Source organism: Heterocephalus glaber, unplaced genomic scaffold, assembly GCF_053883595.1.
Source record: "Heterocephalus glaber isolate CG9 unplaced genomic scaffold, H.glaber_assembly_v1.0 deba00001472, whole genome shotgun sequence".
NCBI lineage: Eukaryota > Metazoa > Chordata > Mammalia > Rodentia > Bathyergidae > Heterocephalus > Heterocephalus glaber.
Window position 1 is genome coordinate 72270335 of NW_028258315.1, and position 25975 is coordinate 72296309.

The window sequence follows — 25975 nt, forward strand, 5'->3', positions numbered from 1 at the left end:
AGAACATGTAGTATTTATACACAATGGAGTACTACTCTGCCATAAAGAAAGATAAATTTGAATGATTTGTAGCAAGTGGATGCAATTTGAGAACATAATGTTAAGTGAAATAGGTCAGATACACAAACTTAAATATTTCATGGTTTCTCCCATATGAGTTCTCTCTCTCTCTCTCTCTCTCTCTCTCTCTCTCTCTCTCTATATATATATATATATATATAAAGTAGGGAGAAATTAAAATAATTTCCCAAATTATCTATTCTGAAGTTTCAAAAACATTTTAAGATATATGGTAATTTGTTTCATTTATATTACTATTTTCCTTTTGTTCCATGAAAGGAAAGGGTTTTTTTTTTCTTGTATTTGTTCATTTCTTCTTTGTAAGAAAGCATTATTTATTTATTTATTTATTTATTTATTTATTTATTTATTTTGGTCCATGACATACTGTAACATTTGTCCATTCTTTTAAGATCACGATACACAGTATATTACTTATTGTTATTATCTAATTATTTTGCTATGAAGTTATATTTTATTTTTTCATGGAAATAACAATGCTTTTTATATTTTCTTTATTAATATCTTCTTGTATTACACTAAAATAAAAAAAAGAACTAGGAAGGGCTGGCAGGTTGTGGCTTTTTCAGTTCCCTACATGAACAGAATCCTCCCTCTATTCTGTGTTCTCCAGGATCATGTTTTCTTAAGAAAATCCAGCAATGTCCCCAATTAAATACAGAGACAGCTCCCTCTCACCCATCAGCTCCCAAGGCAGGTCTCTGGAAGAGTTCAGACAAACACGACAGCCCTCCTTCATTGATTTTATTTTCATTTTTTATTGAAAGCTTCATCAAAGAAAACAAATTTAAACCTAAGATCCACTGATCTACAGAAAGCCCAAGAAATAAGGGAAACAGTATCTAATTTGACTGTGATACAGATGAAAAAAAGTAAAATAAAACCCGAAACACCTTAGTATTACAGAACTTTTCATGACAGAGACAGCAATACAAAAATGCTTTTAAATAAAATTTAAAATTGAGGGATGTTTCAGAAGTTCCATGAAGTTGAGTATGGCCTGAAATAAGGGTTTTAAAAGAAGCAGCGTCCCATTTTTCTTAGAAACTCAGTATCTCATAACAAGTACTTTTACAGATATTTTTAAAATTAAGATTCCAATTATATTGTAAGTAAACAGAAGCATTTATTTGCAGAATGGGGAACTTTTTTTTTTCAAGTATCTCTTTGAAATAGTTTTTACAGTTCCTGAAAGGTATGAAATAATTCCTTGTTTTTATATATATGATGAAATAACACATTTTGGGGAGGAGGACAGAGCATCTTTTTAAAAAATCTAAGACCAGAGGATTTAAATACAAATTGTAACACTCATGTTACACTTTGAATTTATTCAAAATGTTATCAGAAGAATTTCCACTGGAGTGTCAAAGTCATTCAGCCTTGATACAGTAACACAGTCAAAATATAACAAAAATAATGTAGTTTTTCGTCAAACTGAAAGAAAGGAATAAGAATGTACATTTAACCAAGAGCTACTATTATATTCTCATAACAGAAACTGTTTATTTTTTCAACTGGTTTAGCTTTCAGTAGAGTGAATGAAACCAAAACAGCTTTCTTCTGAGGGAAGCCCAATCCTGGCCACAGTATTTTCCTTTATATTGTGCAAGAATACAGCCAACTGTCAATTGTTTGCAGTGAATGGTAAAAGGATATTATGGATTATCAAAATCCTGGGTCTATAATTAACTGACATGAGTTTTCTTAATGGCTTCAACTTTCATTAAATCAGTACTTAGGAAGTAGTATTAATTTGAATTTTATTTGATTAATTTGAATTTTATTTCCAATTAGTTCTTCTTCCACCCTCAGGGTGAAATATTAATGAAAGAGAACAGTGCCTAAGGCCTAATTCTTTTGAAGAAAAAAAACCAGATACACAAAATAGAAAATTAGCCCTTCAGAAAATGAGAGTGATAATATTTCTGCAAAACTCAGAAAATGGGACCGTTTTAGGAAAAACTCAGCTGTGATTCAGTGGCCTTGTGGTTCTTTCTTGAGTCCAAGCTCAATTCCATAAGCTTCCTGTGCGGAAGAAACTTTTCTTTATATATTATTTTCCCACCCAGAGATATAAAGAGATGAATATTAAGAGGTCACCTATCTTGTTTGATTGTTCTTTTGTTGTTGTTGTTTTTTGATAGCATCTATATGCTGGGGTTAAAACCAAACATAAAAGAAATCATTAATCTAGCATGAACTCCTCACATTGTAAAAGATCTCCGAGGCCACTTGTGGGTTTAGGGTTGAGTTTTGTATTTCCTTGAACACATAATCCACAAAGAACAGCCAATACTAAGAGTGTTTAGATTAAGGGACCAATGTCATCTTTTAAAGTGTTTGGTAAATGCTAATCTTGAGTCATACCTAACTGTCTTCCAATGCCATCGTGGATACTATTTATTTGTAAAACAAATTTACTCATTAATGAAATCTCATTATAACGTTGCTACAGAAAAGGTATAGGGTACAGAATCAATAAACTTGTTTAAATGTTGTCAATTCCTCAGATTGAAGTGAGAAGCTGTCAGTCCCAGTGAACTCACAACTGTGAAGCTTGCCAGCCATAACAGCATGAAAGGTAAAATCCTGTTCTTTATGGCTGATCCAGGTCAAAGAGAATAGATCAAGATTCAATGACTTGCCATACTGTTTTGCAATGTGTGATTCCTCAAGTGTGCTGAATGTTATTATACATATACATGAATGTTATCCCTTTGTTCAATTTTAAATCATATAAAAAACACATCACTGGAACACTTAAGACTTTCTCTCTGCATAACAGCTCATCAGCAGTGGGTTCGTGCACTCAGATCAGGAGTGAGGCTGGATTGTCAAATGTATTTTAATCTGTTAACATCATCATCTGTCTAGACAGCCCACTGAAACTTCTCTTCAATCACAGAGAAGACTGCAAGAGTTCTATTTAAATCAAATTCCACTTTTCATTAATGAGGGTTTTAGGTCATTGTAAATGTTACATAGCCATAGAAGAGACATCTCAATTATTTAAATATTTTTAAAAAACCCAAACTCAGAAATAGTTTTGGTTATACATGAACTGAAAATAATTTTGAAGCAGTTTTGTGATGGGGTCAATGTATTTTGTTGCCATAGTGAAATAATGTGAATTTCCTGCTCCATTCAGCCTTCTTCAGCTCTTAGCCTTCCAGCTCTTAGCCTTCCTCTCTAATGAGAGCAGGAGCACACTTTTAATGTCAGGTGATTTTTCATTAGAAAAGAGGTGAAAGGGAGTCATGCTTTCAAGGATGGCAGATCTGCTGAAGTCACAAGAAGAATTAATTCAAGTAAAGTATGAGACAATATTCTGAATTGTTGAACTTTGCCAAGGAAACAAACTAATCCTGGCCAGCTCAAGAGTTAGGTAGAGGATTTTCTTTTCTTTAGAATGTTGTTTCATTTGTTATATACAAGACACATCAGCATTCAAAGACAAATTGTTATCAGCATCTACCAGTATTACCTTTAGTTCACACAGTCTGGATTTTGTTGTCCTTCCAAAACAGCTCTTCATTCGGAGCCTACAATTTCTATACACACTTTATGTCCCCTGTCCATACCTTCTTATTGCTAAAATGATTGCCTTTTATACCTGATCATCCACTGACCACATGACTAGAGTTTGCATGAGAAGGTGTTTATCTCATTTGGAATGTGGATTAGTTTGTTTCCAAATGTGCAGGATAAGTCTTGGCAATTAAAGTAAAAAGGAAAAATTGAAACATATAAATAACTGTTTGGTAAATCGGAATTCAAAGAAAAATAACTTCATCTAAAAAAAAGGATTATCATTCTAAATGAGATTAAAATCCTACAACATGTATTGTTGACCAATTTGGATTTGATATCTGTGTATTTTGAACACATATTTTTGTTTGTTTTATTTTTCATACAACTAATGCTGCTTACCTGTTGATGCCCCCTCCCTCCTTCCCAAGACTGGATTTTTGAAAACAATTCTTAGGTAAAATGAAAAAGGGGGTGTGTGTGCAAATTTGGACATGTGCAATTTTATCTTTTTGTTTCTTTTTGGTTTGAAATAACGTTTTATAGAATGGCATGATATAAACAATCCAAACACAAAATACACATGGACACATAAAATGACAGGGAGAATAATTTCCTGAGACTACTAAAATTTCATATTTGAAAAAAAAGTATCTGAATATATAAAGCAGCAGTTTTGAATAGAAACAGGAAGTTACCTAGGCACATCAGCCACATGTTAGCTAACTCTTAGCCTCATTACTGATTGTGTAAATGAGACTTTCTTTGTATCCCATTGACATATATTTTTGGGTGTTTTTTACAGAAACAAAGGAATGCATGTTGTTTGTTTGTTTGGTTGGTTTCTTTTGCATGTTGGTTTTATATTCAAACGAATTGTGCCCAGGATAATTCTTATTTATACAAAGAATTCAGAGTGTGAAAAAGAGAAACAGAAAATACAATTCCCATACATGTTTTTTGTACCCCTGTAATGTGAGGAGCCTACTTTCAAAGATAATATCACCACTGTAATACACGGGAAGCTGAAGGATGCAATGGAAAAGTGTTTAAATCTATGATTCTCTCTAAAGCATAGAAAACCATCAGGATGGGTGTGATCAGCTGAATTTCTTTGTGCCACATGCCACATTTTGTTGATATATTTTGCCAGTGGTTAGACTACAAAGATGTGTAGTCACTCTGGGTTTGAGCTTCCAATTCATGGGCTTGCAAATAAGAGAACCAGGATCTATTTAAACAGTGGATTATTTGCACTTTCATTGAGTCAAACTCCTTATTCATACTGCCCTAATGAGAATATGATTTACCTTTTATATTTTTATATTTTTTAGTTTTTAAAAGCCTACCCTGTTTTCATTCATAGTGCACTTAATACATTTACCTCTTCCATCGGGACCAAGTTAAGTTCCTGTGACTTACTTAGTTTGTGAGAACAGTTTCATTTTTGTGATTCAAATGATTTGACCACAATGTACTTGTAGTGAGTAGTCCAATTAACAAAATTCTGTTTCATTTTCTTCAATTTCAGGTTAAACTGTATAGGTTGAATGTTGACTTGATAAATCAAAAATGTAAAGATGTTTTCTAGGTAAGTCAATTTAATAATTGTAGATAAAATTTTGCATTTTTCTATATGCAAATATCTCCTTTGGCTTTAATGATTGATCAAATCTAGGCCTTTTGGTACTTATTGAAATAAATCATACAATTTCTTGATTGTCAACTAGCATTTTAAGAGCTTTCCTAAATTTCACTGTGAGAATCCTCAATATTATTGGGACTTCTTGCCTCAGAAAATTAAACAGAAATAAAAAAAGTATATTTACTTTCTTTCTGGCAAGACCAAGATATGAAAATACCATGAAAAGAGACAAAAAGGAGACACCCACTCCCCAAATGCAGAGTCAAGGTGGCCATTCATGGTTGTTGATGACAGGACTGAGGTGAGAAGATGAAACTGGGTGGTGTTGGAATTTAGAAGGAAGACGATTGTGCGAAATATCATGAGATCTTTGTAGGAGACCACTCACCATTTCACACAATACCACTAAGCTTTTCTGACAAATGACATTTCAGAGACCTTTCAGGCCATGTTCAGGAAGTATCTTTAGTTCAAAATCCACAGAAAGGAAATCCACTCTTTAACAAGTGTCTGGCTATTGGAGGCCATCAACACAGGCATCCTATTGAAGAGAGCTAGCAAGGAACCAGAAAAGCTCACAAAATTAAAAGCTTCTTGGCTCTGTTAATTGGTATCCAGACCTCTTCATGCTGGGATTGCTGAACACAGCCGGTGTGAGCTTCTACTATCAACAAATATACATTTAAAAAATATTTTTTGTGTGTGGTATGTTAAACACCAGTGGAAGGTAGTTTAAACAGACAACAAAGTAAGAACTGGTCCGGCCATTGTAGGTCAAATAAAATTTTAAAGAAAAGAAAAGAAACAAAACAAATCTCTATCTTCTGGACTGTAATAGGGTGTCACTTCATCTTTGGTATAAAATAGGCCATCCATAGGCTGAATTTGATCACAACTAGGAAAGACTACAGAAATTGTCAACAATTTCTCTATCTATTGCTTTTTTTGTTTTTTTTTTTTTTGCACTTTTTGACCATAAGCTCCTATCTACTTATGTTTTTTTTGTTTTGTTTTTAATGCTCTTAAGCTAAGTTTTGTAATGTGACAAGCAAAGCTGACTAAAAACTTTGTAAAGCTCATAAAAAAGACTGCAGATAAAAAGCACTAATGCTTTTGCTAGCAATCACGCTTTGTAAATAAAAAAATCTGCATTCTGCCCCCAAACACGCATTATTTCTAATGCAGTTGTTTTTAAACCAACATTAATAACTTTACTGTAAAATGTTTTAGCCTTCTAGAATGATTTGTGTCAACACTTAAGACAAAGTTCATGAAAAGTCCCAGCATTTCCCAATTCTTGCAGTTGCCATGGTTTCTTTTATCAACAAATTTTCTTCAAATGAAGAAAAACATTTTCTTTTAAACTGTACAGTTTTTTTCACCCTAAAAACTCGTAGTCTTAAACTTCTGTACCAGTTAAAGCTGGCACAATATTTCAATTCTTTCTTGAATTTTTTTTTTTAACAAGACGTTGACAGCTTGCCTTGAGAGCCTTTGACGTCCTTAAAATTAAGGCAATTAAGATTCAAGATAAACCTTACCTAAATATTTCTAAGAAAAAATAAAATTAAAAAAACCCCACTAGGTTTAAACAGGAAGGGAAAAAGAGAAAGAGTAGCTTAATTACTGAGGAAGACCATTTGCCTTCATTTTGGTTTGCTCGTCTCTTGACATGAGATTTTCCACTTTAAAAAAAAAAAGAATAAGAAAGAAAGAAAATCTATTTACACTGTCAGGTAAATTTTGAATTCAAATGCTCTTCCAGATATAATGTCAACCTTTGATGTTTTTCCCCTCCTCTTCTGGGATTTCTTTTCCTTTAAGTAAAAAAAATTAAAGGGTGGCAAAAATAAACTGTCAGACCACATGAAGGAACCATTTGCACAGCACATAAAAACTTTGTTTCACTGAGTAAAATATAAAATAAAAAAAAGCCTTCCATTGACGCCTGTGCAAACTGGAAGCCAACTAACTTCCTGTTCAGTGAAGTTTCTTCATTCAAGGCAAAATTTCAGACGGACATTCTTCTGTTCTGTTTATGGTCTGTGAAAACAATGAAATAAGAGTGGTCATTACATCACAGCAGCTTTGAATTCGTCTTCTGTGCTCTTTTCCAGAGAAATTTCTTTAAAAAGTAGTGAGGTCTTTCACTGTAACATGCTCATGAAACAAATTGCAATTGCATATTTAATTACAAAAGCATATTTAGCCTACAAAATTGTCAAATACCACTCACTAATATTTTCAAGCTAGAGAGTTTGATCTCATTAAAGAATTAAAGTTAATGGACTAACAGTCTTTTTATTCTAAAGCAATAAATTATACAGATATATCTCACATATACTCAGAGAGAAATCTCTCCTGCTATGGTTTGGATATGGCTTGAGTATGTCTCCACAGAGTGCTTATTTTGGAAGCCTGGTCTCCATACGGCAATGTGGAAAGTGAACCTTTAAGAGATTGTGCTTAGGAGTAGGTCAGCATGGAGACTGCCTTTGGAAGGGATTAAGGCAGTTCTCATAGGTTCCTGAACTAAATTTCAAAAGCAAATTTTTCGAAAAGAACAAGCCTGACCCCTTCTAATTTCTGCTTCCTGTCTCATTATGTAATCCCTCTAACGCTGGATCCTACCATACTATCTGTCAAGGAGTCTCTTACCAGTGGTCAAACAGAGGAGACTGCCTAACTTTGGACTATCACCCCCCAAAACTGTGAGCTAAATAAACTTCATTTCTTCACTCATTATCCAGCTTCAGTTATTATAGCAATAGAAAATGAATAAATATAACCTCCTGTGAGCATAGAACCTGGTTTTCAATACCTGATATATGTTATAGATCTCCCAGATACTTTGTAATTACATTTTTTCAGAACTACCATAGGATCTATCACTAATTCAGTCAATAAATATGTGATTTCCCACTATGCACCATAATGACTGAATTATATGCTATCTTGTGGTGTTTACCAAGTAGATGCACATAAACCTTATTGGCCCAAAACGTTTTATAAGACAATTGTTCTTTCTTATTTGTTGCTCCCATCCTCATTTTAGATTTTTTTTTTTTTTTTTTTTTTTTTTTTTGGTACCAAGGATCGGACTCGGGATCTTGCGCTTTCAAGGCAGGCGGCAGAACCACTGAGCTAAACCCCTGGCCCCTCATTTTAGATTCTTAGCTGGATGTCATAACATGCACTTACAGTCCTAGCACTGACTGTGTGAGCCCAGGACTTTGAGGCAAGCCTGGGCAACATAACAAGAACCCTATCTCAAAAAAGCATCACAGTTCCTGACATCAGAGGCTATATTTTATTTCTACTTTTTCTGTCTGGAATATGGCAACATGAAATTTCCATAATAGGTAATTAACTAGGTAAATGTCCTTTTATTGTATTTCATTTTTCCCAGATGGGCTGGGTTAATCAAAGCCCTGAAGCCCCATCTATATTACAGGATTAAAGTTCTAGGGGATTGAACTTTACTTTTAGCTCTTCTGCTCACAGGTTAGAACTTTGTTAAATAAATTTAGTTATGTTGTACAAAGAGGGAATTTTATCTGTAGGTCACATTTAGATGTAGGCCTCTTCCCTCAGGGCACAGATTGACAGCAAAAAGCTCTGCAGATTCTGTTGGTACCCAATTGCTTCTTTTGTAAATAAACCTCAGAGTTGCTAGGTATAGGTGTGTATGACCAGTGGTTGAGGGAAGAGGGCTACACTTCAGTAAAATGTGTGCTCCCAAAGCCATGAGATCTTTATAGGCCTCTGTTCAGAGAAAGTGTGTTCATCTTATTCAGATTCACAAAAGGCTCTCAGCAATATTTTAAACTGTATTATGTCTAGAGCTGAAATGGTCCCGAAAGGTCTATTTTTCCTAATTTGCAGAAAGTCATCATGAGGCAGCTGTGGCTAGTAGGAACCTAATGAGTTTGTTCCAAGAATCATGTATGGAGAGCAACAAATTGATAGATTGACTATTTGAAATATTTATAAGTAATTTAATGTCCCTAAAATTACATCATACTTTTCCTCTTGTGTTACCTGAGAAAGTGAGATTTCTTCTAAGAAGGAATGCAATTACAATTTTTATAACACCAACAATGATAAGGGAAATTTTATTAGTAGTAGTATTAAGAACTATGGTCTATATTTTAGTTCTCTTTTTCTGTCTTTGCAAATTGTAGGCTTATTCCATTTATATCTAAAATCTATCTTGCTATGAAAACAAAGTTTTGGTCTATTTTTGCTGTTATTTCCATTTTTCCATTGTGCATTGAACAGAAAATGCCTAAAATATCATGGCTTCTTCATTTAATGGTTCAGCCTATAAAAGACTCTTTCTACTCAGGTACTTTATAGGCACCAATCACTGAAGCACCAGTATGATGAGTTAGGCTGGAGCTACTTTTAGGTTTATAACCTTATATAACTGTTTCTAGTAACCCTCTCCCATAATGTTTTTGGTCCTTAAAGTAGCCTCATTGTTGTCTGAAAACAAATGATTGTATTTTAAACATTCATGATTTCTAAGTAAAGTTTGAAGGAAAAAAGGTGTTGCCATTTAATATAACTAAAATTCACTTCTGTCTGCCTTCTCTGCACTAGATGAAGTGTAATGTGCACATTTACATAGTGATTATGGACTACACTGATATTCATAAAAACAGGATTCTCAATTTTCAAGGCTGTGATCATTAGTAACAAGAATATAGGTAGAAACTCAATTTATGTGAAAAAGCTAAGTATGAAAATCATTTGCAAACTGTAAAGTACTCTGCAGTATGACTCACAAGTTTAATTCACACATTATCAGTATACTGACAAAAGAATTTGGTGTTCATGTGAGTTCAGTTACCCTGATGAGATATGAAGAATAAAAAGAAATTGCAATTCCAAGGGTAATATAATGGTCTTTTAATGTCAGAGTGAATATTTGTAGACTGATGATTTGACTGAATCTGTTAACATGGAATCATTTTGAATTCTCTCTTCAATCTCCTCTTCAATACCAGCTGAGTGAATAGGTTGTGAAATAGCAAACCATAATCTCAGAAATATACATTTTTGGAAATCTTAAGAGATCATCTAATGATTGAGTATGTCCCAGAATAATTCCTTACAGACCAGCTTCATGTGTTGCTATGTTAGAAGAAGTATTTTTTGGTCCAGAGTTTGGAAAAGCTGTATCTTGTATTTCTACTGCTGGATTAGCCACAGGTAAACTAAAGATGTGGCTAGGGCACAATGAAGGGCACCAGTGTAAAAGAAGAATTTTTTGGAAAAGAATAAAATGTTTTACATTAACATCAAAAGAACTAACAGATAATCAATATATTATTACACTTCTGTAATAATTTAGTTTATAATATCTTGGAATTCCACAAGTGGAAGGCAACACAACCTATTCTGTCAAAAAGTAAAACACCTGAAGTATTTATTGGCCCCTAGGATGTCATGTATATTATTACCATATTTTACTGTATTTTAATGACTTTGAGGAGAACTGCAATTAAGGCAAATATTTGCTTTAGTTTAAGCAGGGTATTCCAACACACTTGGATGAGGAAGTGCTGGAGGGACTTTCTAACCCTAACTCCATAGCGTGGTGATAAATCATTCCTCAGTACTAGAGTCCTTGCTCACATCTTTAGCCAACAATGCTCTAACCCTCACGCTTTAAAAAAAGAGGAAAATCAGGTTCCAAAGAAGTGAAAGATAATTGAAGACACAAAGCTAGAATAAAAATAGTTGTGCATATTAGATTTTAACTTTGTTGGAAGACATTCTCTTTAGATCCTAGCTATGTTTAAGGCTTCCTACAAGACACAAAGAAAAACAGATAATTTGAATGGGAATTGGAATTTCCATTAAATTTCCAAGGTAAACCATAGCTATCATTTCTGCCTTCTGTGATAAGAGCTCAGAGTCCCTTTTACATTAATAGCTTCTTTTAATAATGGGAAAAACCCTCCATAAATATAAAATCTGAAGTACTGTGTTTTAGCTAGGAAAGTTTACTGATAAATCCCAAATACAGTCTCTTTATTCATAGGCACATCATTTATATTCTGCAAGCTTTTCTCCTGCAATCTTTGATTGCAAAGGCTGTCATTTACTTATATCTTTAGTGCAGACATTTTGGTGTTAAAGGTATATGTGATGCCTCAAGCTACTTTTCAGGGGCACTCAGTTGCCCTTATCAGAATTTCAAGCCCACAGGAGGTCAGCTCGCATTTAATGAGAAAGGCCAGAGGTTTGTACAAAGTACTTTAAGCTATCCATATCTCAATTAGCATAATGATTGTTAGAAATGGGTTGCCTGATGAAAGTGGTGGCATGTTAATTAGCATAATGATGTTGGAAATGAGCTGCCATTTGTGAAATCTGGCGTGTTTAAGATAATGTGGATCGGCTAAATTATTTTAGAGATACTTTCCAATATACTAGAACAGGAAGGAATATAAAAGGATTTAGGGAGAATCTATAGTAGACCGTAACTAACTGTAGGATATTGCTTGAGGCGTAATCTCAAAACAAAACTCTCAAGGGGTAGATTTCTGGTTGCCCTTCCAAGGATAATATAGTCCAATATCTAGAAAATGGACAAATGCAAGCAGAGTGAATTTTTCATGTTATGATCAAATAACTTTAGAAAGCAGAGCAGGGACTTTATAAAGTGTACATATTAGCCTGTATGAGTAGTTATATGCCTGCTTTCTAAGGAATGCTTGTTTGATAACAGTGACTGTGAGTGATCTTAAATCCCTCAAACTTTTCCTTGTGAAGGTTACTGATGAAAAAGAGCCCAGTGTGCATGATGTAAATATTCAGCTCAGTTCCCATTGTCTTCCTTGACTAGTTCTGAAAAATCTCATGTTTTACCATGACATAGGTCAGATTTCCTTGGCTGAAATTAATAAAATTGATAGTCACATTAATTACTTCTTTTTATAAATTTCCAGAAGTGACTGCTATCTTCATATGTGTTTGTCTTAGTATGCTGTTTCTTTTACATTTGGTATTTTGTTGGTGTTTCAAGTCAAAGGCTTCTAACACTTTTTGCATTTCAGAAAGGGGAAGCTAAGAGTACAGTAAAGACCCATTGATTTTTTAAAATCAGTTTAAAGAAAATTCTGCAAGGCATTGCAAGTGGTTTTTCCATGACATACTTTTGAAATGTCCCATTTGCCAAGGTGCTTTCCTCTCTGGCTGTTGCAGTAAGGAGTATGACCCGGGGAACATCTGGTAACATAGGTTCCTTTGTGAGTACAAAAGCCCATTTTTTCAAACAAGGAAATCTTCATCATCATTTTTACCACCATGAGGACATGGGATGAGTGTTTTAACTCTGCATATGTATTATCCCATGAAACTTAAGTATCCCCAATCATAATAATCCATGGCTTAATGAGAATGTAGTCTAACCATAATTTTAAAAACATTTAAACAGAGAAAGTTGTATGTTGTTAGACTCAGATGCCTTCAAATATTTCAAGGAGTAAAGCTTGAAATTGATTCACCATAAGGATAACTAAATTTCTTGTCCATCTCCACAGCCAGACCCTCTGGGGCTTTTATCTTATCTGCCTCTGTTATTGGTATCAATGACTCCCTTGGTTTCTCTGGAATTGTAAAATATTTTTTCTGTTTTTCAATCTATCCTCCACTATACCTTCTTAACCCCAACATTATATCCACCACAATCATACTTCAGACCTTTTGTCCTTCCTGCCTGAACCAGAGCAATAACAGACTGTTGATTTCCATTGCTTCCAAATTTGTAGTCTCCCTCAACTGGAAGAAAAGACTTTAAAACAAAGAAAGGAAATGCTATCCACACACTTCAGTATGGCACCTGATATCAGAATCTGGGTGTGCCTTTCCATGATATTCTACTACTCTCCTTCCACTTCTCAAGGAAATACTTTCTCCTCTACCCCTGGACTTGGGTCAAGCTCTGACACCATCTGTAGTGTTGCTGCTTCCTGCAAAATCTTGCTCCAGTTGTTATGACCTCCACCAAAGCATAGAAATCTAGAAGAAACAAAATGCATTCTCCTATAACTATGGCTCTTTGTGAGTGTTTTCCATTTTCTTCCTTAAAGTATGAATATCTTGGGTATGGGTTGATCTGAATCCTATCCTAGATTGTTAAGCCTCAAAGAGAGGGATAACGCCTTCTGGTACAATAACTGGTGTGATACTGGTACAAGAGAACTAGGACCTGGACCTGGAGCTGAGCATCTGTGAAAGGCAGAGATGCTCTGTGTGAGTCCAACATAACTTCCTTCCCACCACATCATACTAAGATCATGAAAAGGTACTTCACCCCTAACTGGGAACATCCTTGAGAAGGAAGAGAATGTCTCTTTTGGGATGACAAGAAGGAGCAACTGCAGCTCAGTTAATCAGGTGGGGTGGGGCAGAGATTCGATATAGTTGCAAGATGGGGAAAATATGCATCTCAAAAAAAAATCCTTGAAACATTTCCCTCTACATGCAGGCTACATTGGTGATAAAATCATTTATATGTAAATCAAATTATACAACTTGTATTTAAAAGTCCTACATTGATTTCTAAGCTCACTTTGAATAAAACTAAGTGTAATCTCCCTGTACAAAGTTAAGTAACTAAGGGCTTAATAATGCCTGGCCTCTTTGCCTCCATCTTCTTCTATTCTCTCCTCTAGTCCAGAAAACTCCAGCCTCATGTTCCCCTCTTAGTGCTTCTAAAAAAGTCTATTTCCTCTGCTTAGAATGCTTTGTCTTGAATCTCTCCAAGATTAGCTTTAAAACATCTTTCAGTTTCCAGGCGTACAAGAGCCCTCCTCTGATACCAAATTCTAGGAGTTTAACTCATCACTTTCTACCAGAAAGAAAAAATTTGAATAATCTGCTTTGCAATTGTATTTCATTTTATTGTTTTTTTGATTGATCCATTGTATATGAGTCTATTCCTAGTAGAAAGTAAAGTCCAAGAGAGGGCTGGGGAAGAAATCTGCATCTTTCTTTGATCTTTTCCTAGCACCTAGAATGCTGGCTAACAGTAGGTGATCAATACATAATTGTTGGCTGGATGAATGAAAACTTTGCTTTCATTTATCTAAGAAATTATTACACTATGAACAAGAAAGTTCTAGGACAAAGTTCTAGGAAAGTCTCTCATTTTTTCATTACGCTTTGGGAGATGCAAAGCCAGTTTCACCTACTTTTGAGCCTGGTGAAGTATACTTGGCAAACTATATAGTAGTCGGGGTTATTTAGCAAAACAGACCAAAAGATAAATATATCACTCTGGGAGGCTAACGCAGGAGGATCACAAGTTTGAGCTCAGCACTGGCAACTTATCAAGACCTTGTCTCAAAGTAGAAAATTAAAAAAAAATAAAAATAAAAAGGGCTGGGGATGTAGCTTGGTGTAAAGGCCCTGTGTTCAATACCCATTACTATAAAAGGATAAATATAATAAATATAGAAACAGAGAGGGGAGAGATGTAGGTGCCAGCAAACTGGCAGCCTAAAAGAGCCAATGTTACAGTTTCAGGCTGAGTCTGAAAGTGGAAAAGCAGGAAAGCTGATGGTGTAAATGAAATGCCAGCCCTCAACATCCAAGTTAGTCAATGTTTCCCCTGAGTCCAAAGGCAGAAAAAGACAAGTGTTGCAACTCAAGGATTCAGGCAGAAGTTCCCTTTTATTCCTGGGAGGATCAATCTCTCTGTTCGGTTCACACCTTTAACTCAATGGGCACCCCTACATTAAGGAGGGTGATCTACTTTACTCAATCTACTGATTCAAACTTTAATCTCATCCCCAATCACCTTCATGAACATACCCAGAATAATGTTTTCACCGAATATCTGAGCACCCCATAGCCCAGTCAAATTGACACATAAGATCAATCAGCATATATAGTGTCTCTCATTTCCCACCAGTGTCTCTCACTCTGCTTCTACACAGCCCATCCATGATCCTTTCCCCCACATATAACCCACTGAGCAGGCTGAACAAATTCCAATATGCCTGAACCAGAGTGTTAGAGATCAACATGTTGTTTATTGCATGAAAAGTTATTCACAGAGGCTGTAGGTCAGTTGAAACAATGACAACAGCCTGCTTTACCCAGTAACAATATTTTTGAAAGTTTTTATTGATAACAATAGTAATACTCTATCTTTGTATGATTAACTAGTGTTTTGAGCAAATTTAATTTTTACAGCTGAATTTAGAAACTATCCTAGACTCAGAAGATTCCATTACCTTGATTAATCCAACAATAAGCAAATCTGCTAATGTGTATGGAGCATAGAGTGACAAAGCTTCTCTCCATGACCAAATTTCAGTCTGGCTATCCTTAGCTCCCTTCTTGAGTACACCTAGACCTTGAAGGCATCCATGCCTGGTCTACATGGTTTCATTTTACCAAGAAGCTTGCTAAATCAATTTAGATGGAATCCCAACTCTTGATATTTGACCATCCTCAATATCTGATCAATTTCTTTATCTCCCACATTTCATTTATCAATTCTTGATCTGCTTTCAGTAAGAATCCTTTTAAGTCAGTTTAGTAATAATTTCTCTACTCTGCTGTCTCCTCTTGATATTTCTTCACTCGCTGACCCCTTCTCTTTGTTGATTGGTTATCCATCCCCAGCTGTCTTTGTTGTATTCTGAGTTGAACCCTGATCTCTCTCCTAATGTGATAGTCTTGACACGTACTGAAATTATCCTGAATAAAATCCTCTTTGTTCTTTTAACAAGTGTCTGAATAATATTTTTCTTTAACAAGCAAAATGATGACAAAGAAATGGAGCAACATTCTCCAGAGAGGATCATCTGGGAATTCACTGTTCTTCAAGGGTTTGACTGTTATTTATAAAGTTAAATAGTTTGCATGCCAAGGCCTCTGCTCGCAGACTTTTCTGTTGCTAATTCCCTTGGTTTGACAAAATGATCTCAAATTGTGTCTATGTATTTTCTGAGTACAAAGTCCAATGTACTTTGCTTTACAAATCATTTAAGAACCATCAAGAGTAAATGCCTACTTCATTTTGCCATTTAATTCCTGAGTAAGAATCTATTCTGTTTTATATTTTACAATATCCTTTTTCACAAACATTTAATTGGATGTTCAAAGGTACCTTGCAAAGGAAGTATCACTTTCTTCATTTAAGAGTGAGGAGACTGAGAACAAAATTCAGCTTCACCCCACACTTTCAGGGGAGAATATTGCAGTTTTTCTGAGAATATATGATAGATTATTTTCCTTAAAAATGATTGGTATGAGTCTCTTTCGTAACAAATACCTACTATACTCTGGCTATATGATTTGTTTTGGCTGATGAGGCAATAGCTGAGGAGTGACAAAAAGAACTGAAGAATGATTGCTGTCTTTGGGTTTGCTGTTTTGCTCTCCTTAGAATCCCGAGAATTCCCTGTAAAGTAGTTTGCTGGATAAGCAGAAAGATGTGACCCAATCACTTTCATCACCTATCCAACAGCCAGCCACTACCCTGGAGCAGAGTCACATGCTTAGCGTTCAGGATCAGGGGAGACACCCACCTAAAGTAAGCCCAAGCCAGCCATGTAATTATGAGCTAAATATATACTTGTCACTAATTTTGGGTTGTTTGTATGCAACATAAAGTAACAGATACACCTTGAGCAATTTCAAGATGCTTGATCTTGAGGAAGAGCTTAGCATAGCCCAAACTTACTTAGACTGTTGGTAAGAATATGCAGGTGCATGTTCACTGGACGTGTCCACTGCTATCTGTTGCTGCTGACCACTGGTGTCCTGGGATGAAGGTGCCACTGCCTGGGGAGAGGTATCAGCAACAACACCCTAAGGAGGCAAATAAGTACACAAAAGCCTTATTTGCTTTAAGCAAAGGGTCCTCATCTAGATGGAGGGTAAATACCCCTGTATTTGGCTTGAGAAGAGATGCTGTCAACTACATGAGGTCACAATATGCACTCAAAAGAAAACTTCACTGTATGTCTTAATATGGGTTGAAAAAGTCATCTTGATGCAATGCCAATAAGCTGTGCAATCAGAAGTCTTTGGAGTAGCCAAAAGATCAAAAAATCATTTTGATTGTACTGGAAACTTTTAAATGGTGGTTGCATAAATCATATTAAGTAACAATTTATTAGTAAAAAATCATTCATGATTCCTATAAATATTAGTATATTCAAGCAAGCTGCTGGGGTGTTTCACTATACCATGTCTAGAACATGTTTGCAAATCAATGGACTCTGGCCTTAATAAAAATCAACACTAAAATTAGAAATCTTTGTAAAGGGTAGTGTTGAATAGCTTTTCTGTTCAATAATTTGATTTATTTTACTTTGGTTTGTTTTCTAAGACACGGATTGGAATTTATTTAATGGTCTTAGAAAAAAGTGGGGAAAAAACCCTTGTGCTTAATTTGATTTGCCTTTCTTTCAAATCTGTCTCCTATATTTTGTTTCTCACAGCTGCTAGCAGAACAGATTTCTGGCATTGCTCATCATCAGAGACGCGTGTTTGATTCCAAGGAAGCCATAGGTGGTTTGATCTGATCATTAATAGACTCAAGGAGGGCAACAGTATTGGATATCTGCAGTGATGTTGAGTCGTAAATATTCTTGGTCAGTTCTCTGTCTCTTAAAGACTCGTGAAGGTCTTCCTTAGAATCTGAAAAGTCTCCCTCTAGTCATCCATTGTTTCCTTTCTTAAAGGATTATTTGCTGATCTGTACTTTTCTGAACATCCTACCAGGATTTATTTGTGTGGATACAGGTGAATGATCATTGTTTCTACATGGACAATGAATCCATGTTTTTTTATAAACCTAAATTCAATGCACATATCAGAGTATATTTACATTTTTCTCAGTGAAATTCTTCTTTCTAAACTCTGCATTTAACTATAACTAGATTGTTTCCAATAAGGCACACCATCAAATATGTCTTATTATTTTATAATAATTAAAATGCTCTAATTCTTTAGAAAACCATATGCCTTTGGTGTAGACATACAAGAATGCAAATACATGGCAGAAATTTATGCTTAGAGTGCCTGGAAAGTCTAGACATTGATTTCTCGGTGTGTAGGTGCTTTTTAATAGATAAACATAACCAAGAACATATAATTTAATCACATATTCTTGAAATTCTGAAGATTCAATTAAAACTTTGAGATCCATACATCTAGAACACAGAAAAAGATTTAAAAATTCATGTCCTTGTTTATCTAAATTATGCAACAGCATCCTGTTAAACATCTGAGATTTCTTCTGTACTTTGATACAAGCAAGTACTTGCTATATACAAAAAACAAACTTTTGAAAAGATCCAATTTAGTCTGTAAAGGTTTCCATCAGTCTTTTATTGGTGGATTTTTGTGTGCAGTGGTGCAAATACACTATATGCTAGACAAATTATGGAGTAGCAAAGAAATCAATTCTGAAAGATTTTCAGTTGGTGAGAAGAGATGCACTGTGACCATAATGCACATGTGCACTGGGAAAAGTGGAGGAGGAACAATAAAAAACAATGTGTAGAACCAGAGAGGAAAATACACACTTAAATGTTTTATCACTCTCTGCACAGCTCTACGCTTTCTGCTTTTCTTATGTAGCTTGAGGCTCTGTCCAGTAAAATGAGGTTTAGAGGGGATTGATTCATCCCAATAAAAAGACAGAAGGAAATCGGCAAAGCTTTCATTAAGGACAAGATGGAAACATTACCATCATTCATTATGTCCACAGCGATAAGAGTGATCCAACCCTTTCTTTCCCTCTATAGGAAGCTATAAATCTGTGAAAGCTCATTTAGTTTAGCAGAGTTGTTGTTGTTTGTTTTTGTTTTGTTGTATAGGGGATTGAACTCAGGGCCTCACGCACACTAGGTAAGCACTGTATCATGAAATTACACTACTTGTCAGAGCAGTGTTTTTTAATCTTTGGTATATATTGGAATCACCTGAAATCTTTTAAAAAGCTGGATGTCTAGTACATACTCCAGATAATTCAATAAAAATCTCTGGCGATAGAATCCATGAACCAGTATGTTTTCAATGTTCCCCAAATAATTTTAATGTGTGAAAACGTTTGAGAACTAGTAAACTAGTACAGTACATTTCACATTTTAATGTGCATCTGGGTCACTCAGAGATCATCTTACAATAAAAATTGAAATTCAGCAGGTCTCAGTAGGATCTTACAGTTTGTGTTTTTAACAAATTCCAGAGCGTTCCAATGAAGCTGGTCAAGGACCTCTCTTTGAGGAAAAAAGCACTGGAGATCTAGCTCATTCGAACAGCTGCAAACTGCCTTTCAACCCCTTTCATGAGTATTTGTGGTTACCACTTCATAGAATAATGATTTGTTCTCTGGACTTTAAATGTGCAAAGCATCCTTCCCTCATACCTCTGTATCAGGTTAATTGATTCCATGTGCAAACCAAAATACAGGCATGTTAGAGTAAATATGCATATTTTCATATACTGAGCTTTTGACTACAAATTTCAGAGCAGCACACAATCTAGACATGAGGATTCCTCGGGTTATAAGGAACCACAGTATATATGACTGAGATTCATTCTCCCTTGTCTCTTTCTACAAGACAGGGACGGACTTACTTCAATAGAAACAGCTGTTGGAGGCACAGGCGTGTACTGGGGAATGTAGGTCCCTTGCATAGGAGCAGCAGCAGTCATATACTAGAGGAAATCAAAGAAAAATGCATGTAAACTTGCAGTTGCAACCACAGAGAAAATTGATTACCACATGAAGCTACTTTAGACGTAAGGGTCATGGCTAGTACATGATTAGTCAAATTCTATTTTGACCAAAAATACGACAAGTTTCCCACACCAGCATTGAATGGCCTTTTTTTACTGATTCAGTACTAAAAGTAGTCTCACAATATCAGTTCAAGTTACTTCACCCCAATCTGCATTTTGTCATTTTAAACATTCTATGTAAGATCTCCAGCGTCTCACATTTCGCATCTAAACACAGACTCTGTAAAGGATAGGGAGATGTCTGTCTTGATTTGCTTTTTTCCCCTCCATTTTATTGCTAGCCCCTATTATACAGTAGGCTCTCAGCAAGTATTTGTTGAATGAATGACTCATTACATTAACATTAGTAATAATTTATTTTCCAAGTAAAATGAGAGGAAGAATGTAAGAAAAATGGGCAAATGTCATATTTTGATTTTCATATCATTTGTGTAAAAGAAATACAGTATTGGGGATAATGCTGAAGTTTCCTTTATTTCCTTTTCCTATTTCATTTTAAGTCACCGTCATTATTTCCTTTCCAACTCTTTCGAATTTTGAAACTTTCACTATTGTGATAAATAAACAGCTAAATTGTTTTTCTGTATGTTGTGAAATTTAATAAAATATGTATTTGGGATAAGATGTATTTTTGCAAAGAAGAAAGGGAGCTCATTTACTTAAACATAAAATAGGACCCATGTTCTCATTTTTTAACACATATTCTCCCCGTAAATTCAAAGATATATTTTTGGGGAATTAAATTTCTTATGGAACCAACTATGCTTCTGTGCTTCTAAATGTGACAATATCACAAAACTTCAGAATTAGAATCAGCTAATGAAACAATGTTTCTAAATTCATAAAAGATAGAGGAACTATTTTTATGGACAATCAAATGCCTCTGAATCTATATTCTTCTGAATTTGCTCAAATCAAATATTAAAGCCATGTATACATATCAAAAAAGCTGAATTCCTTGCTCTGTGTATCACAGCACTTTCAGTATTCAAGAGACATCATCTAAATGAAGAGAAATATCTTAATGGAGACTAACTTGTCAGCTGCAGTTGCTTAATATTCATGGACAATTATAGTAAAAAAAAAACCCCACAAATTTGGAATAAATGGAATTTCTATCCTAAAAACCCTGTTGTTTCTAAAAATAGAGGCAGTCTTATTAAAACAGCTTAAATGAAACAAAATTGTTGCTTGTCATTCATGTGTTCTTAAAATAACTAAGAGCAACTCATATCCATATAAAAACTACTTTTTAAGTTGAACCAAGAACAATTGCTTGAAAGGCCTGGTAACATTTGTAATTCAGCTTTATAACTGAAAATTATCAGTGACTTCTGTGATCTATCCTCTGTGCTTTACAGTATTCACCATTCTTCTATTAGAGTGTGGAGACTATCATCTCCTTAAAGGCAGGGGCCACATTTTCTGCATCTTGTAATCTCTTAATACACAAGGAAATACCTAGAATTCGATAAGCAATCATTCAGTGGTTGACGGAAAGGATATAAGCAGAAAGCCTTCCATTTCCAGTTAAAAATCAAGCACACCACTTAGTCATTGATTCATTATAGACATTAATTTCACTACACCTCACAATGGATTTGTACAAACTTTAAATAAATACCTAAGCTAACTGTTCTCACCATTGGTTTTGTGTCCTTAATTTGGGAGGTGTTCAATTACAATCGCTTTTTCAAGTAAGTACGGAAATTACACATCACAATTCAATAAGCCTGGTTTCACATAAAGAACATAAGGCATGCGTCTGCCTTGTCAACAAAACTGCTCCAGGGAGTACACTGTAAATAACATTTCCTTGGCCATTTCAGATAGGTGATTTGGGACTGTCCATGGCTTCTAAGTAGCCTTGAATTTAATATTCCTTACAATGTATACATAGAGCACTAGCTACTTTGAGAGGAAAGGTTTCTATGTCCTGATATATTTGAGCAATGCTACATAATACATGGTCTCCTTTGATAACATACAATACAAACTCTAAGAAGTCATGTTTTACAAAAGCCCATTTGACCACGATTAAAACAGCATTTCTAAAACTTTATTTTTGTAACATCTATGAGTTTTGCTTAGACTTAGGGCAATAGGAATATACTTTGGAAGAAGCTTCTTTACTTGAATCTTAAAAATCCTAGCAAATTTGTAGCACATAGGATATTATTTTTGCCCACTATGAATTTATCTCAGTATGTAATTGATACTGTTGTGGCTTGTGCTCTAACTTTCATCATAGCTCTCCAAGATTTACTATATACTAGCATAAAGATAGTCATTCATCTGCTTGAAATTTTCTGTTCTAGAGTTAGTAATTTCAAACTTTGTACCTGAGCCTAACAAGTTAGTATTTGTGAGCATTCCATAGGATGATGTCTCTGGTACACATGATGCTACTTTGATCCATCCATCCCCATTCTACTGCTAGCATCTCTTAGGAGTTATTTTTGTGAATCAGAAATCATTAGGAACATGACCCATGGCCCCATAGAACATCATTTACCTGTTCACCTGAGAGTCCACTCAATTATAATATTTAAATCTCAGTGCCCAACTAAAGAGTTACTAGACATATGGTGAATGAGAATATTTTAGGTGATTCTTAGCTAAAATTTTTCAAACATCTCAGTTATGTAAAAGTTCATGTGTGTGTTTTATTTCTATAAATCAATAGATCTTCACTCTTCCTATAACATTCACCAGAGTTTCGAACATGAACCAAACTGAACCACTTATGGAATAATTCATACTCCTGTTCAGAATAGTTATTTGAGTAGGACAGGATGTTTCATACATTTTACAGGTGAAGAAACTGAGATTCATATATAATAAGAACAAATCTATATTCTTCTGATTCATGACTCAGCATCTTTTTCAATACCTTTCAAATTTGAATAAAAAAGATCCTAAGAGCTTCCTTCTGATCATTGCCATGTAATACAGATACTGTTTTATTTTTATCAATGGCATTTAATTAAATTTTATTAAGAAAATATAGAATTATATGCTTTTGACAGATATTTTTATTGTTGTTTGCTTACATTTTTATCCTTACTTTATAGTCAGAATATCTAATTTTATTATAGGAGGACTACCCTCTATGCTGGTAATTCAATTTTATGCTGCTCTTCTGAACAGAAACAAAGCAGATTTATGCAATAAAAGAGATGAGTTCAGTTCAATGTGCTACGTGTGTCTGTTTGTATACTGTTCAGTGAAACAAAATCTTTCCAGTTGATTTCTTTCATCACAGACAAATTAATAGATAGATTTTAGGGAAACTGTTTGAAAATCAAGAAGGATTTTAAGCAAGTCAATGTAGAGTTTTATGCTCCTTAACACTATCATCGGTGGATAAACTTTTACAATAAAACTTCTGAGTTCAACTTGTATATTCTAGAGTAAAGCCTAAAGAAGTGGCAGTCTTGCAAAATTCAGAGCAAGTACTTACAGGAAATGGTTACACCTCTGTGTAAACTTAACTCCCAGTTTTAGGTTATTGGTGACAAATAATTCTGAACTTTTTCTCCAAGTCTCCAAGTTTGATTTTCTTAAGAGCTATACTTAGACTCAATAATCCAGGCGGCACAGATGTTGTTTAGATCTGGGAGCCTGAGGGACTGCTTTTATTTCATCCAGCTAACAAAAGACAAAGGGTTTCGGATATAAATTCTGTCCTTTGACTTGATAAATTCCCATGGATTATTTGTTAAAACCATAACAGGAATGGATATATATCCTTTAATTTCTTTTATTGATGTTTCCCAAAAGCTAAAAAAATTTTGCCATAAATCTTTATGGATATAAAGTATTTAGTTGACATTTTTTGATACAACAGCTGATGAGAACCATAAAATGAATAAATCTATAAAATATTCTCTGTTACTAGAAGCTCAAAGTTACAGCATTAATACTTTTTTCTTGTAACCAGTTTCATAACTTTTACATAGTCTGAAGGCAGTGGGTTTTCATATGGAAGTGTGTAGAATCATTGAATAACCATTTTTAAAGCCACAGAATAAAATCCAAGCTCCATCATTTGTTCCAAGAAGTCTAGACAGTGCATCATCAAGATAGTCACATGAAGAGAGTGCAAGTATTTGTAAGATTTGAAAGGAATTATGTTTTTGCCTGTTTGAGTTGGGACAAAATATTTCTGTTGCTGTATAATCATTGATTATTTCTGGGGAAAGAGAAAGAAAACCTTAAATCATTAGTTATGGGTTTACTCTATCTTTCCTCACTAAATATAAACAAGGTCAAATGTTTTACATATTTTATAAAGAGAAAATTTTCATTTAAATTATTTTCCAGGGCCAAGAAAGGTTCTTGATATTGATATTTGTTTTTTCTTAAAATAACTGAAGAAACTGGTTTATTTGGAGGTATCACTACATTATTTAGGTTTTACATTGGTGTATTCACTCCTTGCTATAAAACTTGTAAAGGTGGTTAATAAATTTCAGCAAGAGGGGTTGGTTAGGTCTTATCAATCCCAGAAACTCAATGAGAAAGACACAAAAAACTATGAAAATGTACCTCCAAAAGCATCAGATGAAAGCAGAAATTGTGATGGATGCTGCAAATAGTACGTAGTTTCAATTATTTTTAAAACATATAACTACAAGTTTCTTTTAACAAAGCAAGCTTGAAGATATGGTAAGGCCCTGCATTATTATTTTTTTCAAGGCTGAATGAAGGCCTGAGAAAAAAGCATAGTGTTATCCCCAGCAGAATTATTCTGCAATTTTGACAACTATGCTGTTTGAAACTGTATAATTTTATCACCTCAGAGTTGAGTCCCAATGGCTAGACAAGGGATGGAAGACTGATAACATTTTACGTGTTTGTTTTGATTAACTGAGCAGTAATAGCTACCACAAGGTGAGTGAGAATATTTTGCAAGTCTCCACATTACTGAATGGATGAGGCCAGGGATTTAGCTCAGTGGCGCCACTGCCTGCTGCACAAGCACAAGGTCCCGAGTTCTATCCTCATACCAAAAAAAGAAAAAAAAAGAAAAAAAAGAAAGATTATTGAATGGATGAGAACTTCTTAGAGAGGCACTAAAAAGATTCTTGTTGAAAGAAAAGCACATTTCCAATAAGGGTAAGGTAAGGCAGCTCTGTACTGCCTAATTCTTCCTACGCTTTTTTCTATTTTGGCCAATGAAATGTTAGATAATGAAGCATATCCCCACATAGAAAAGTAATAGCGTTTGACTGTGTTAGCAATAGTATATGAAGTACTTACTTCTTATTTAATATAGAAATCACAAAGTGGAGAGTTGTGAGTGAGGAATTAATTGTGCTTGAAGAGTAGGTGAAGGTGGATACAGAGTTAGATATGGTTCTTCTACTGGGAGAAAAGTACTTGTGGAGAGACCAATTAGAGTCCTTGATTGATGAGGGAACACAGATTCAAAGAGATGTGCAGAATATATTATCCCATCCAGCTCCCCAGAATAGCACTAAGCATAATCCCAGGAGAGGTATGCATTAAACGATGAAACAAGAAATACAAATTGTTGTTATTGTATTCTGGAGTGCCACTGTAATTCAGCACTGGAAAGAATGATCTATTCAATAAATGATGCTGGATCAGTTAATTATCTTATAAGAAAATTATGTGATCTCTTCCTCACATTGTACACAATTAATTTGAGATGGGTAAAAGATATAATGTAGCTTTTGAAGGAAAACAGGAGAAAGATTTTAAAGATTTTATGTCTCAAAAAGTTATACATAAGATAAATGATTAATACATCATCGAAAGGCTAAGGGAAGATATTTGCAATACATGTATTTGACGAACCTTGTGTGTGTGTGTGCATGCATGTTTGTGTGTGTGCTCTGCATATCAGTAAGAAGATAGTAAAGCCAACTTTAAAAATGAACTTGAAGGGCCAGGGATTTAGTT

General features: G+C 34.6%; 1 protein-coding gene across 14 annotated transcripts in view; it reads right to left on the bottom strand.

Moving 5' to 3' along the window:
- Window positions 1–819: 819 nt before the first annotated feature.
- Window positions 820–25975, bottom strand: part of Rbms3 (RNA binding motif single stranded interacting protein 3) — a 1369918-nt gene continuing 1344762 nt past the window's right edge. For 7 of the 14 annotated variants that reach the window (XM_013077038.3, XM_013077039.3, XM_021238654.2 and 4 more), the window contains 3 exons: window positions 19880–19960; window positions 16971–17098; window positions 820–7300 (listed from right to left, as the gene is read on the bottom strand). In XM_013077038.3, coding sequence (XP_012932492.2) covers window positions 7294–7300; window positions 16971–17098; window positions 19880–19960 — 216 coding nt within the window. In that variant the 3' untranslated portion in view covers window positions 820–7293. Of the gene's footprint in view, window positions 7301–16966; window positions 17099–19879; window positions 19961–25975 lie in introns of those variants that run through there. The other 7 variants (XM_087181430.1, XM_004857815.3, XM_087181428.1 and 4 more) reach the window with 2 other exon arrangements.